Genomic DNA, 16248 nt, shown 5'->3' with positions numbered 1-16248 from the left:
GCTAATTGTAATAATGGTGTTTAGAACATGTGGCTGTTTGTACTTGTAGAGAGTGTTACTGTCCGCTTCTGGAAGGTGAATATGTTGTTGGGATGTATTATTACTGTGCATGCCAATGTCTGGGCCTTGCTTGACTGTTGAGTGACTGGGGAATTCCTGACAGATACTGGTCCTGAGTTTGTGATCCATCACGCTTCGTGTTCAGGATCAAAGGGGGGACTGTGGCCAAATGGGCCACCTAAAATGCCAATTTACAGAGCACACTGGGATAATTGGGCAAGAACTGAAACAGCAGGCTGTAGCCTAAAAGACAGAGATAAACAGGATGTAGCTCAGACGACTGAATACTCAGGAAATAGGCCATCCCACTCTCTGGTCAAACAGATTTGTTTACCAAAGGGGAGCCTTAACCCCTTATTTGGGAGGGAGGTGTGTGACCTATGTGCCTCCAGCACCTACAGGCATGGTCGTTGGGTACACACCCAAAGATTAGTGTGGTAGCAACCAATTGGACTCTTATCGATCAGGTTGATCGAGCCCTGATCGATTGATTGACAAGAATCAGGAGACCGCCCAAAAGGACACGAAACCAAGGAGGGATAAAAGCTGCTGCACAACAGAAGACGCTCTCTCTCTCTCTCTCTCTGACCCCATGAACGAGCAACAACAATGGTGACCGTCGCCAGCAACAACAAGCACGAGGAAAGCCACCACACCCGAGAAGGAAGGAAGACCAGAGCCAGAGTGTCAGACCAGACCAAAGGACCAGACTACGCAGAGGACGACCGAGACCAGCGCACAGATAAAGGCCAATATCTGCTTGGGTACTCGCCAGTCACACAAAGTTAAGTCAAGGTCTAGTATTGGACTTGAACTTTCGTATTTCTGTAAGATAACTTATTGTTGGTTGCGTGGGTGATTATTGATTGTGTGTTTAAATAAATATTCTTGTACTAACAAGAAGTTAAAACAGACTGTGTGGCAGGCACAATAATTTGCTACCAAATGGCATTTACTCTGCAATCACTTACATACTGACCTCAGTTTGGTTCTACCAGGGCCTCGGAGCTCCTTACCTCATAACAGCCTTGTTTCAAACATGGACTTGAGCTGAATTCAAGGGGAAGGGGAGAATGACTGCCTTTGATATCAAGGCTGCATTTGACTGAGTGTGGCACCAAGGAACTCTAGCAAAACTGAGTCAACGTGAATCCAGGGGAATACTCTCCACCAGGTAGTTATACAGAGCATAAAGGAAGATGGTTATGGTCACTGGAGGTGAATCATCTCAGTTCCAGGCCATCACTGCAGGGGTTCCTCAGGTTAGTGTCCTAGGCTCAACCATCTTTAGCTGCTTCATCAATGACCTTCCCTCCACTGACCATTCAGACTTGGAACTATATCGCTGTTCCTTCTCTGTCGCTGGGTCACAATCTTGGAATGCCCTCCGAACAGAACTCTGGGTGTATCTACACCACACTGACAGCAATGGTTCAAGAAGGCAGCTCACCACCACCTTCTCAAGGGCCAATAGGGATGGACAGTTAATGCTTGCCGAGCCAGTGATACCCACATCCCATGAAATAAAATAACAATTTGATTGGCTGCTTATCCTGCTGACTAACACCACTGCTGCCGATACCTGGTGACTTGGTGCCAGATTCAAGCTGATAGCAGGAGAGAGGAAATCCACACCAGGCATCATGAGATCTTTGTGAACAGCTTTTACGAGGTCAGCAGTGAGTGTCGCTACTTGGCCACTGACTGTGAAACACAGCTCGTTGTGTGCATATATACTTCACAATGCAAAGCTGGACATGCCAGTTAGTTGAGGATCAGAGATATGACTTTTAATCAAACACATTTATAAACTGAGGAATTTAAACTATTTACACTGTTTTTTTAGCAAAGAATACAAAGGACAGAACAAATATACTAAGAGGCGGAGAGCTTACCTAGTTTCAAACAAAGTACTCCAACAGGCCCTTTTTCAAATCTCAGAAACATGAGATCGTGCACATTGAGGTTGTCTTTGCTCGGAGGAATTCCCCGGGGAACTGTCCACTGCATCTGAGCCAACCTGCTCGTTATAGCAAAATGTTGGTTGAGTTGAAGCTTGGTCACAGGTTTTATGTCCTCCGCTAACAGCTGCATCTTCATTGGCAACAACGCCATGTCGTAACATTGAACTTCACCTTGACAGCTGCTCACCATAATTAATGCACCATCAGGATGCCAGGCTATCAAAGAAGGCATCAGATCAGCTTGTGCTAGTAAAGTTACTTTGCGATGGGCATCGTATAAAATCAGTGAAGAATCCTCACAACCTAACACAAGTTTGTCTTCTATAATATTTCTGCTGCAGCAAGTGGCTTTGGACCGCAATGGGATGCTAATGACTGCCACACGTTGCAATTTATTCCGAGCACACTCATAGATGCAGCTATCTGCCATTGGCTCTTTGTCTGGGGCAATAAAGCATTCCACTGTATGGACCTGATAAGGCTGATTAATACTGAAACCAGCATCAAGTGGATCACCTTCTGTGCGAATGAAGCTTAAAATCTGAAAAGGAAAAGAAACAGTGTACAAATTAAATAAAGTGAATAGTGAATATAACACTGAACAGCTGCTATATTGTTCCTACTTATACATTCAGAATCAGAAGACAACTCACAGGAAAATACTGTATAGCACTTGTGTTGGTAAAATATTTAAAAGTGCTCAGATACCAATAGCTGGGTTTTCCTGATACCATCAGGAAAGTCGAGGGACAGAATTTCCAACCAGTCACTGATCCTGTTGGTACCCAGCCATATTTTCAAGAAGGCTGTAATGTAATAGGAAGATTTTCAGTGAGAATCCTGCTCCTGACTGGGTTTCCACTGCTGGAGGGAAAGATTTGCAGCAGCAGAAGCAGTGGTTCACAGGTTGAAACAGCTGCATGATCAGATGTGGGAGCCGTGCTCGAGAATTGAAAAGTAATCATAAAAATGTCACTGGAGAGCTGGGGTGGGAGGATGGGGAATGCTTGAGTTGAGATCTGCAAAGTTTAAAGATTCTCAGAAGCTCTGATGGAGGTAATGCGGACAGAGATAATAGCAAGAAGAAAATGGTTCTGTCATTTACTGGGCTGTCTGGAGGGTGGTGGCACTAACATTGCCACTAATTCTACACAGCCATAAAAGAGCTATTCCGTGTCAGAAACATTGAATGCTGCTGAAAGCATGACTCATCTCCACACCATCCAAAGTTTAAAATTTATTTATTAGTCACAAGTAAGGCTTACATTAACACTGCAATGAAGTTACTGTGAAATTCCCCTAGGCGCCACACTCCGGCACCTGTTCAGGTCAATGTACCTAACTAGCACATCTTTCAGAATGTGGGAGGAAACCGGAGCACCTGGAGGAAACCCATGCAGACACGGGGAGAACGTGTAGACTCCACACAGACAGTGATCCAAGGTGGGAATGGAACCCGGGTCCCTGGCGCTGTGAAGCAGCAGTGCTACTGTGCCGTCCAGGGCCATTTAGCGTAAAAGGAAAAATGAATGGCACACAGTAGGCACACAAGACCCCACCACCCACCCCTCTCATTATGTACATTTCCCCGACACCATTCCACGATCACATTTTCTACATGATTTAAGTGCAAGTGAAGAGACAACTGAATTGCCTACAGCTGATGGTACGCTTACACGGGAATATCTGCAGACATCTTGGTGAACGATGTTATAAAATATTTTATGGCATGCTAAATCTTTGTGTTCTTTGCAAAGGAAAGGCATGCACATGTCCCACCATTGGTGGAGGGATAGTTGCTTCAGATCTCTCAACATGCATGAGGAAAAATTCCTGCAGCTTCTGAGCAGACTTGGAGACATGCAGAGGTTGGAGGAGAGTTGTGAGACTCAGGCTGGTCATGGAATGGGCTATATACAGAACTGTGAGCTTTTCTTCGCTGCAGGAAATCTCATGATTTGAAAGGCCTTGTTGTTATTACTTAGTTACATCTTATGTTTAAGTTAGAAAGCTTCGTGCTAAAATGAATGCTTGTTTTGTCCCTCAAATGTTGAACGCTATAAAAAGGAAGCATCAGACAAGCAACCTGGCCCTTAGAGGAAGCCTTTCTCCACCAGATTCATTAACTTTGTCATGGCACACTATACTTATTTAAAGCACCAGCCGAAACTGGGACGAGGCAGCCACTGAAACAGATGGCATATCACTGGGTCAATCATGCTACAAATGTGAGCAACATCCACTGTCTGTGCAGTTTGGGAATGAAATCTCTTCCTGGTGAAGAAGTTAACAGGGTGATTACTCCCCCAGCTACGGCTGAAATTAAAGTTTCACTTTCTCCCTCCCTCTCGATTTGCTTGGTCCGTGCAGATCTGATTGCATTCAGAAGTAACCCAAATATGGCAGTCATGACATATTTAATGTAATGATTTTTGAACCTACTAGTCCACCTCTGGAAAAAAAAGGCAGGAACACATCAGGGAGCCAACCTGCTGCACATCTCTCCAAATTTCCTCACACCCATAGTATAAGCACCTGGCACATACATGGTTAATGTGGGACTGAATATGGTGCCTAATGGCTAGACCAGCATTTATTGTCCCGCCCTAGTTGCTCTTGAGAAGGTAGAGGTGAGCTTCTTGAACTGCAGTCCGAGATGCAGAAACACCCGCAATGCGGATGAATTTGAGGATTTAAACCTAGCGACAGTAAAGGGACGGTGATATATTTCCAAATCAAGATGGTGAGTGACTTGGAGGGGGAGGGGGCCGGCCATCAGGCGCCTGGCGATTGAGGGGGTGGGGGAGGGGGCACATGTCAACTGATCTCCCAGTATACATGTGCACTAGAGGCCAAACCACCAAATCCCTCTATTCATTCAGATCACACAACCTACTCCCATTCAAAACAGCATCATTTAAAAAAAAAAATCCTAAAACATACTTCCAACTTCTCTTGGACACAAGGGAAGACAGTCACTGATATAAATTCCCAGGCTCTCCCGATGACTATGTGGCCAATGGGGAATTTGATATCTAGATCAGCCCTGGCAACAGACCATTGGATAACCTAGTTAATATAGTTGTGCACTATACTGGGCTATTCCCCTCCCAAGGCATGGTACATTGGGGAAACCATGCAGACGCTGCGACAACGGATGAATGAACACCGCTCGACAATCACCAGGCAAGACTGTTCTCTTCCTGTTGGGGAGCACTTCAGCGGTCACGGGCATTCGGCCTCTGATATTCGGGTAAGCGTTCTCCAAGGCGGCCTTCACGACACACGACAGCGCAGAGTCGTTGAGCAGAAACTGATAGCCAAGTTCCGCACACACGAGGACGGCCTCAACCGGGATATTGGGTTCATGTCACACTATTTGTAATCCCCACAGTTGCCTGGACCTGCAGAGTTTCACTGGCTGTCTTGGCTGGAGACAATACACATCTTTTTAGCCTGTCTTGATGCTCTCTCCACTCACGTTGTTTTGTTTCTTAAAGACTTGATTAGCTGTAAGTATTCGCATTCCAACCATTATTCATGTAAATTGAGTCTGTGTCTTTATATGCCCTGTTTGTGAACAGAATTCCCACTCACCTGAAGAAGGGGCTTGGAGCTCCGAAAGCTTGTGTGGCTTTTGCTACCAAATAAACCTGTTGGACTTTAACCTGGTGTTGTTAAACTTCTTACTATTCCCCTGTAGCAGACTAGATGGAGCCAGTGGCAAAGAAGTGCTGTGGTGACTTTGAGAGTCCCTGGCAAAGTAAGGCATCCTTAGAGGAGCATGCAGCTGGCCCTGGTTCAGGAAGCCATTGTCGTCAGCTGACCCTCAATTCAAGAATGGTGTCTTCTCAGGGTTAGAAACATAAAAAATCGAAGCAGGAGTGGGCTGTTCGGCCCTTCAAGCCTGCTCTGTCATTCATCTTGCTTCATCGTGGCTAATCATCAAATTTAATATCCTGATCCCATCTATGCAAGTTTCTGCCATGGGCCTTCATGTAATTGAGCAGATCAATTTTCAACTCCAGAAGGCCATAAATGTCTGCAACATTTTGCGAGAGAAATACAGCCTCTCATTGGATGACTCTTCAGATACATCTAGAAAAGCACTGTAATAGCCAGGGTGCTAGGGAAAGCCTACTAAGCACCACCCCTCACCCACCGGCCTTTACCAGATGCAACAGGTGCTGGATTCTGAGGCTACTGCATCTAGCAAGACAATTGTTCTCCATCCAAATTAAACTGGCACCCATGTTAAGTGGGTAACATTCACTGAGGGGACAGCAAGGCAAAATATGCCAGAAAGAAGTGATCAGAGAGCTAGGAATCCTCCAAGCAATCCAAACAGAGACCAGTCCCACTAGGGCGGCACGGTAGTACAGTGGTTAGCACTGCTGCTTCACAGCTCCAGGGATCTGGGTTCAATTCCCGACTTGGGTCACTGTCTGTGTGGAGTTTGCACATTCTCCTCGTGTCTGCGTGGGTTTCCTCTGGGTGCTCCGGTTTCCTCCCACAGTCCAAAGATGTGCGGGTTAGGTTGATGGGCCATGCTAAAATTGCCCTTTAGTGTCCTGAGATGCGTAGGTTAGAGGGGTTAGTGGGTAAATATGTAGGGATATGGGGGTAGGGCCTGGGTGGGATTGTGGTTGGTGCAGACGCGATGGGCCAGATGGCCTCTTTCTGCACTGTAGGGTTTCTATGATTCTATGATTCTAGGTGTTACTGACAGGGTGAGAATTGGACAATGATATCAGGGTTTTATTGCATCATGCTACCCATTTTTTCCTGTATTCATGAGATCTTCGCCCGTCTCCAGCCAGTGCATCAAGCAGCTAAAAACAGTCCGATTAAAGCAGCAGCTGGTGGGAACATTACACAAACTGAGTGGAAAGTGCTCTGTAGTATTTGTGTCAGGCAAGCAGGATTAGAAATGTTCCCATATATTCAGTAATGCGTGTGGTGCAGTGATTTAAACTTTGAATTGAACTAGTGTTTCTGCTGTGGTATTGCAGTCCAATATTTATGTAAAGCAGATTAGAAAGCTATAAGATAACTGGGACCATGTGGGTGGAAAATGGTAGCAAGATGTGTGAGGAAGAGGGAGAAACGGAGAGGAAAGTGAAAGATGGTTAGAAAGGGTGTAAGGGGGAAGAAAAGAAAAACGAACAGGGCATGGAGGGGAGGGGAAATGGGGAGCAATGGGAGATAATATGAAGTATGAATTTGTGATCCATTACCAGTACCCAAGATTCTAATTCATGCTACATTTATTGTACTGGTCACTGTATATCGACAGTTACAAAAGGCCTTCAAAAAGACTCAAATCTGATTTGAAATTATAGCCTTTTCAAAGAAAAAAAATAATGATGGGTTTTTCCCGGAAATCAGCAAAAGCTGATCTGGAGGGTAGGAAAAGCGGCGTTGAAGCCAATGGCAATGGCGGTTTTCTCCCAGGGCTTTAGGAAAGAAACTTCAAGGATCAGTTCCCAAGACGTATCGCTATTGAGACTGTCGTTGATTTGTCTGCCCTGCCAGCACTACCCAGGCACTCTCAGGCTCTGCCCAGGCAGTACCAAGAAAGGGGAGGGAGGGGTGTTCCTGAATTCCCACTGGGCATGATCCTCTACCCCTGAGTGCTGCACTCACCCATGTTCCTGTTGGAAGTCTGCTCACCAGGTGCCTGCCTTTGGAGACCGGTGGAGAGGGGGATGATGATGATTCTGGCCTACGGGCCTGATAATTACATGGTAATGTATTCAAATGTGGTTCCGGATATTCACCGTCAGGAAATATGCCCCGTCACTGCTGGGGCGAGGAGGACAATCACGTCATGCGTTTATGCCACTTTAAAATGCAGCTTGGTATTTCTCACAATGTTTTCCTCCCCCATCACCGAACACGCCCAACATGAATGGGAGTGTAAAATTCCAGCCAGTATGTGCCTCGTGTGGCCACTTACTATTATGTAGCTGCATCCTTTTAGATGCTCCCTTCATCCTCTGTCAACAGTCCTTAAAACTAAAACTTTTACTGAAAGTATTAAAATTAGGTTAACACGAGGTTCCTGTGGGGACAACACTCATTTTTTACAAATCAGGCAGTACCAGATGCTGCTGTGCACAGATACAGACCTGAAAATCGACACCAATATTAAACACAGATATTGGCCCTCTTAGATCTTTTGACCGCTTTACTAATTAACTTTCTATAAAAAAACATTAGCTATTAACAATCCCCAAGCACGACTTAATCTTCAGCAGTTGAGAAACAGCAGAATCTGAAATGACTATCCAGTCATTGTAATTTCAGCTTTTTAAAGCCAATTTTTGTCCTGGAACTGTTTATCAAGGAGTGACTTAAAATGTAAAAATAGCTACATAAAAGTCCCGAGTAAACAGGTATTGATTAATCCATTTACCTTTAAGCTCCAATTTACTGATAAGTATAATTCCATCCCTCTTTCTCTTAAAAAAGGGAATGGGAAAGGAATCAATGACCATTATTGAGCAGATAAGAATGAAAACAACTGGGGTAAAACAAAGTGCATATAGCAAAGCAAGTGCTGGTTGAAGGTGTGATGAAAGTGTGCACCTTCAAAAAAGGCCAGAGCAAAACTATTTAAAAGTTATTTAGTCTATATTAGGAGTAGAGCTATGGGTTGTCACAGTTTCAGAATCATATTCATTCAAAGAAGGCATAATGTGATTAAGTATCTTCCTGCAATGGAGCAATTTCCATTAATGTTTTTCTGAAAAACTTACAATCAAAGAGCATCATTTATGAAACAGTAAATGTGTTTCAATTTTACACATCCTTTGCATAGGCAGTACAAGGTGGCCCATGAAAATCACATAGCAGGGCAAATAATAGGTTCAAACGATACATTCTGAGTAGAAAATTGGCTTAACTTGCAGATTGAAAACGCAACAAAGAAAACATGCAAGTCAGATTGCTATGATTGAAGTCTTTGGCTTGCTGAAGAAAAATTGAGAATTGATTTATTTCAGGGGGTGTTGACCAAAGTAGCTGGTTTGATTTCACACTGCGGCACACACAATCATCACCTTAATTAGACATGAACAGAAAGTCTATTTCATATAGGTAAAAAAAACCTTGTCATAAAATTTTAACATCACATCTGGGCTATGGACAAAACTTTATCTCCCACTGATTCCGAGCATAATATAAAACAGAATTAAATAATTGTAAAGCCACGAGTTGGGAATGGAAGCAGACTCTGCCTGGTTCAGTTCCCAATGATGCCCATGTCAATTGGGTAAATAACCCCTGGCTAGTTGCAGGATCCCAAAAGGGCTTGTCGTTTGGGCAATGCAACAGCCGGAAACAGAATGTGCATCTGACCCTCAATTACAGAGGCTTCTGTCAGGCAGCCAAAGTAGGGGATAAAATATTTCCAAAATATGATCCATAAAAAATAGTACAATAGATTTTGGATAAAAAAAGAAAACTGTGTAATATAAATTTGTTCATTTCACTATAATCATAGAATCCCTCCAGTGGAGAAGGCAGCCATTTGTCTCATAGAGTCTGCATCGACTGTTTGACAGGCCCTCTTCCTTGCCCTACCCCTGTAACCCCATATATACAGTAAGAGTTTTAACAACACCAGGTTAAAGAAACTCTTACTGTGTTTACCCCAGTCCAACGCCGGCATCTCCACATCATGACCCCATATATTCACCATGGCCAATCCAGCTAACCTACACATCTTTGGAGTGTGGGAGGAAACCAGAAGCACCCGGAGGAAACCCACGTAGACACGGAGAGAATGTGCAAATGCCACACAGTCACCCAAGGCCAGAATTGAACCCAGGTCCCTGGTGCTGTGAGGCAGCAGCGCTAACCACTGTGCCACCATGCCACCAAATTGTAGTTTATAAATTATTTTACCTCAAGTCTGCTATTTGTGCAGCTTAACATCACCACATTAGCTCGGTCACTTTCGCTGGATATTGGAGACCAAGGCCAGGCATCTCCATTAGCTATTTTCCACCAGCATATCACCAGATCCTGCACATAGTTAATGGCCAAATGGCGCTCTACTCTCCGTCCTGTAGGTCCTGGTAAATCAATGTAAGAAATCTACAAAGAAACAGAATCAGAATGTTAAAATTGCCTGGATTAATACTGAAACACTGTGCATTATAACATTATTACTGTTCTCACTGTTTCAATTTGATCATCTTTTACTTAAAATTATCTACCCCAGAAAAAGGTGATTTTTGATGTATAAAACTAACCCGAAATCTGCATTGTTAAGATAACTATACTGAGTTGGCAAATATTCTGGTGTTGCAGTATAGTGACAGAATTAGTGGTACATTTACAATTATAATTTTCAGTTTCTCTCCAGTCCCCCTGCAAAAAGGTTGCCAGCACAACACTATTAAAATACATTGTATCATCTACATGTCATTTGAGAAATTGTCCTGTAACCTACCTAAGGAATTAATAGAGTTTGATAGCAAGAAAAAAAATACCATTTTGCTATTTCTGGTCAGCAATAATCAAACCATTTTCTGAGGATTAGCCATACAGCTAAGCCCACTGGACCAGGCACTCATGAAGGGCAGGGGTTCCCCTTATCAGGGAAATGCTTCTGGAGCCAGTTTCACTATGGGATAGATTGCTTTTATATTCCTGTCTGGGAAGCAACAAAGGATCCCAGTAATGCGATAATGCCAGAGTGCACACGGTGTTAAGAACCCGTTCCATTTATGTATTGTAGTTAGCAAATAATCACGCTCATCCAAATTGTGATCTCACCACTTGTCTCAGGCCATTATAACAGGGTTAACGCTGAAAATCCTTTGCTGCATTTATGCAGTTAAACAGAGGTCTTCTCTATTTGCAGTCATAATATTATTGCTCTCAGGCACCTTGAATGAACATCAAAAAGGTGCTACAAATCATAGTAAAACTTTTGATGCTGTCCACCTACCCAGAATTTTCAAAGCTTTCAACTCATCATACTGTGTTAGTTATCTAAACCATTCCACTGTTCATTTCTTACACAGATTTTATCCCAATTGCTTGAATTTTCTCGACACAATAAATGTTCAATGAGCTTTTCACCTATCAGAGGGGGGATTAACATGATTGCATCTCCACACATTACCAATTAGTCAAGTCCAATAATACATTGACGTTCTCTTGTTAAAAAAATGCAGATTTAATTATTAAAAGTGTAAAAAAGTAATTATATCAAGACAACTTTGACAGAGTAGTCTTGCAAAGCTTTTAACAAGCTTACTAAAATACTCAGTTTTAATCTTTATTCAAATTCCTAAAGAGCTGGAGTACAAAACTGGATTTTAATACATACTATGAACAAATAAGTAATTTCTATACCTTTTTATTATTCATTCATGGGATGTTTATTACCCATCCCACATTGTCCTTGCGAAGGTGGTACTAAGCTGCCTTCTTCAGCAGTTCCAGAAGGCAGTTCACCACAACCTGCTCAGGGCAATTAGAGATGGATAATAAATGTTGGCCTTGCTGGAAATGCTTACATCCCAGGAAGGATTTAAAAAAACCTCTCCCCACCCTTGGACAGCCACAGATTTGTCACATTGTTCATCCAACACCTAGCATTGGCCAAGCAGGAATTCTCTCTAATTATATTGGGAAGGCCAAAGCTGTTTTCTTCAGTCCTTGCCACAAACTTGACCTTTTGGCTAAGAACAAGCATTGGATCAAGCCCAAGATGGGGTGCCTTATCACGTCAGCTTGGATCTTGTTTTTCTCTCTTGTGGGGACCTAGAATTGGATTCAATTGGAATTTGAATTTGGTTGTGAAGCAAGCAAGGAATGGACTTGGATTTGCCTGGTCCATTCTGAGCAATGGCTTTGTAACTTTAAGAATGAGGTAAAAAAAACTGTTCCCTGACCGCCAACTCTATCCTCCTTCCTTGGCGCTGCCAATCACCAAGATCACAAAATCCCAACTAAGTAACATGGATCAACTCAGCCCTCGTCTCAGCTCATTTGCTGCTGAAACCTCTCATTCTTGTTACTTTACTTTTCCCATGCTTTCCTGGCTGGCCTCTCACCTTATGCCCTCTCTAAACAAACTCATCCAAAACTCTGCAACCTGCATACTAACGCACCAAGTCCTGTTCATCCTTCATGCCTGTGCTCGCTGATCTATGTTGGATCCCTTGATGGCCTCACCTGTCCCTATCTCAGTGAACTCCTCCAACCTTACAAGGTCTCTGTGCTCTTCCAATTCATCCCAATTTTCACTGCTCCATCATTGATGGCTGTGCCTTCAGCTGCTTGAGCTCTGAGCTCTAGAATTCCCTCTACAAATCTCTACAACTTATTTTCTTCCTTTACAATGTTCCTTAAAACCTAACTCTTTGACCAAGATTTTGTTCACGTTTTCTACTAACTCCTCATGTGGCTCGATGTCAATGTTGGTAACAGTCTTGTGAAGTGCCATGGAACATTAATAGTCCTATATAAATTCAAGTTGCTGTGGTTATTGGTGACAACTATCCCTAAACAATATTACTGCTCATTTACACAAAAGCAAAAGTATATCTAATTATGGAATACAGGACACATGTATAGAATGCAGTCCCTTTCTCTAGTATTTCTGTGTTGGAAGTTACTCAAGAAAAGAACTATATCTCCTTGGACAGGCAATGTATTATTTATCTCAATATACACTACCTGCCCTCCTGTGCTGAGTCAGTGTTTTGTGGTTGCAAGGTGCATGTTAACATGGAGTTCAACAACTTCAGACCATCAACTACCTTCTTCATTTCGATCCTTTTAAAAGTGTTATTTTCCCCCCAATCTTCTCCCCCCACAGGGACATCTGCAACTTGTTGCTATGTCTTGCTTTCACAGGGCACTGACCCTTGTTCTGCTTTCTTACCTTTATGCCACTATTAGCATCTTCTTTAACACTACCATTAACACTCCCTTTGTCTTGTATCCATGATAACTTTTTCAAATCTCTCCTGATCTCCAAGCTGTCTCTGACCTTCTATTTTGCTCTACAGCATCTAAAACCCATCACATTTCTATCTCTCTTCAACTCTGAAGAGTCAGACGGAGTCGAAACATAAACTGTTTCTCTCTCCTCAGATGCTGCCTGACCTGCTAAGTTTTTTCAGCATTTTCTGTTTTTATGTCAGATTTCCAGCATCCACAGTATTTTGCTTTGATTTTTGTGATTGCAGTGTGATAGGGCTGCAGAACCCAGATCTGTCTGTTACTCACTCTGAGCACATAGTCCTGAATTGGAAGCTTGCAGTGATCAACAAGGTTTGTAGTTGAAGCGATGTTTTTAAAACTTGAAACCAGACAAGCTATCCTTCATGATTTATAACAGTGCCCTCTTCAGGTACCTATTCTCAGTTCTTTAGCAAGGAGGCAGCAGGAATAACCTGTTTGACTATTTTATTAATTCATCAGAAAAGGTTTAATATGACACGTATATAAACTGATCGAAACTGAAACAAAACCATACCATTGAATTAGAAGAGTATTTGTACTGCAATTATAGTATTCAATATCGAGAGGATAAATCTATAATACTCTAATTATTAAACGGTATTGATATAGCAATATAACTAAGCATAACTAAAATGTAAATTTTCAGCAAAAGCACGCCACAAGCAAATTCCAGAAAGCAGAAAGGAAATATTGTTGATGGATTATAAATTAATTCAGAGAATAAGCACTGTATTTAATATAATCTTACTGTTGCCTCTTGGTCTCACAGTAGTAGTGGCTGAAGTAAATGACTGGAAGCTGGAACTTATGTTATCGCCTGCTGCTGTGTCCCCCGAGTAACTTACGCCACAGCAAGTCTCAGCAGATGGGTGGCAACTGTGAGATTCTAATTATGGAAATTTGGCATCGACATTGTCATCCCTTAGTATTAATGTAAATATTTCTCAATATTGCTTAAAGATACACATTTAGCTTTCTGCTACTTTAATTGAGACATCACCCACTTAAAATCTTTTTGTTAATAGCTGATAAGAAAATTAGTGAATGAGAGAATTTAATGAGGCCCTCAGGAGCAGCTTGGGAGGTGAGGTAGGTGGCAATAAAATGGTGAGGGAGGGTCGAAGGTGGAGCGTCCGTCACCTTCTTGACACCATTGGAATGTTATTACTGGTGGGAAAGGTGGAGGATAGCCTTCCTGCCCAGAGGCCAACTGTGGTCCTTAAGTGGCCAGTTCATTCCCACCTCTACTGGCACTTTGTGATTGGGCCTCATCAACCACCGTGCCACCCCACTCCTCCCCCAGCAACCCTGACCCCACTCACCTCCAACTGCAGGTGGCCTCCATGCTGCTTCTCCCAGCTGTGTGCAGTCTAGCAGTAGCCACTATTTCTGGTGGTGATGCTGGGACCAAAGAGCTGCCAATCCTCCTGTTGGGTGGTAACTAACGACCGGATTGTGTTCTTTAAAAGACTGGAGCTTTGACGACAGTTCATTAGCTGTCTAATTGCCACATAATCTGGCTGCTGCTTCCTGAAATGGCCAAGGCAGGGTTGCCATGATTTTCCAGGTAATTGTTGCCCTGACAAAATTCAGCCCAATGTGTTGAACACTTGTGTTTACAAGTACACAATATAATTTCAAACCATGACAAATGGACTTACAGTTTTTCACTTGGTGCACTAGAATTAATACCAGTTACATGATTAAAAATTTAATATTGAACTCCTGTTGAGTATACTTTAAGAATGGCATGTCAAATTAAATTACCAATAGTATGTGCACTTGACTGAAGAGGTTGTATAGAAATAAACTGAGCTACAGTTACCTCTCCAGAGTAGCTCTCCATCATATATAAATCTCATCAGTAAGTTAACAGGATTTTGTTTTAACTGTACCTGACTCTAGATACATAGGTTTACAGCAGCAATAAGCAACTAGTAATCAGAAGCAGGAAAGCCCGAGTTCCTGAGCCCTGGGCCACAGCGACCTGCTGTAAGACTCCTTCCCATCACCTCAGCTGAGCTGAGCTACTTGGGAAAAATTAGGGAAATCAGAACCTATAGGAGTATGACAAATAACAAGTTGTTTTTGCATAGCACCTTTGCACACAATGTTGTGTGATAATAGACAATTACCTCTTAAAACAGCCCTTCTCTCACACTTTCCCATGACATCTAAGATTTCAACTCGCCCAGTAGGATAGAGAAATTCCCCAGTATTACAATAATGTTGTAAGCAATATGTCTGGTGTAACTATTACAATAATATTAATATGAAAGAAAAATACTGCAGATGTATTGAGAAGTTTTGAGTCCGTATGACTCCTCTTCACAGCTAATAATTGTGTTCCCCGTGACTCAGCAAGTTTACCTACTGATTAACTGAGCTATACAGGCTTGGGGATTCCACAATCAACTTTGAATATGTTGAGTTAGCTGGGACAGCAGTAGGGATGCAACCATTTACTCAACACAGTTGGGTTAGGGCAGGGAAACAGTCAGGTTTCCAGGTCCTACCAAGCTGCATCCATATTTGTATCAGATGTAATCCCACTGTTCTCTTCCCAGTGTGGTCACAGCTTATAAACAACCAGCTTCAAAGTCTACACAGATAACAGGAATCTGACAGGGTGAAACTTTAACCAATTTAAGAAATGAGCATCTTCAGAAGAAGGGGGAAAAAAGCCTTTTTTTAAAAAACTTTACATCTGAGCCAGTAACTGAAGCATAGATATTACCCAGGGTGCATGTGATACGCAATCATCCTCATTTGTGAATTACCTGGAATTATATATGCTCTTTCCCAAGTATTCTGGGGGAATTTCCATAATTCATTAATACTGTAACTTTCATGATGGCATCCATGAATGAGCAAATAAAGTACACCGCCTTGGTAGTACACTAGAATTGTTAAACTTACTTTGCTTAAAGCTAGACAAAACTGATGCTGGAGCTTTCTAAACCTTCTCCTGTCCAGGGTACTGAATGAGATAAAGAATTTGGAAGAAATTGAAGATCCTGCATGCCTCAGAGCAATTCAATAGAGGTAGTCTGGCATCTTAGAACAGAGGAGCTGATGCCTAGATTTGGAGACATAGATGTCAGGAAGACTGGCAGGCCATGGGAAAGAGCCACGCTTTCTTGTGGTCATATCTTCAGTATGCTCTTTAACATGACCAACGTCTTCCGATGAAAGGTGAGGCAGTGTCTGAACGAGAGTTTTCTGCTTTTTA

At 42.7% G+C, this 16248-nt stretch overlaps 1 protein-coding gene across 10 annotated transcripts in view; it reads right to left on the bottom strand.

The window, feature by feature from the left end:
• wdpcp (WD repeat containing planar cell polarity effector) overlaps positions 1 to 16248 on the bottom strand; it is a 142667-nt gene that overhangs the window by 84173 nt on the left and 42246 nt on the right. For all 10 annotated transcript variants that reach the window (XM_078230436.1, XM_078230443.1, XM_078230442.1 and 7 more), the window contains 2 exons: positions 9936 to 10127; positions 1956 to 2565 (listed from right to left, as the gene is read on the bottom strand). In XM_078230436.1, coding sequence (XP_078086562.1) covers positions 1956 to 2565; positions 9936 to 10127 — 802 coding nt within the window. The remainder of the gene's footprint in view (positions 1 to 1955; positions 2566 to 9935; positions 10128 to 16248) is intronic.

This window comes from Mustelus asterias, chromosome 15, assembly GCF_964213995.1.
Source record: "Mustelus asterias chromosome 15, sMusAst1.hap1.1, whole genome shotgun sequence".
Lineage (NCBI taxonomy): Eukaryota > Metazoa > Chordata > Chondrichthyes > Carcharhiniformes > Triakidae > Mustelus > Mustelus asterias.
This window is presented reverse-complemented; position numbering and strand designations above follow the sequence as displayed.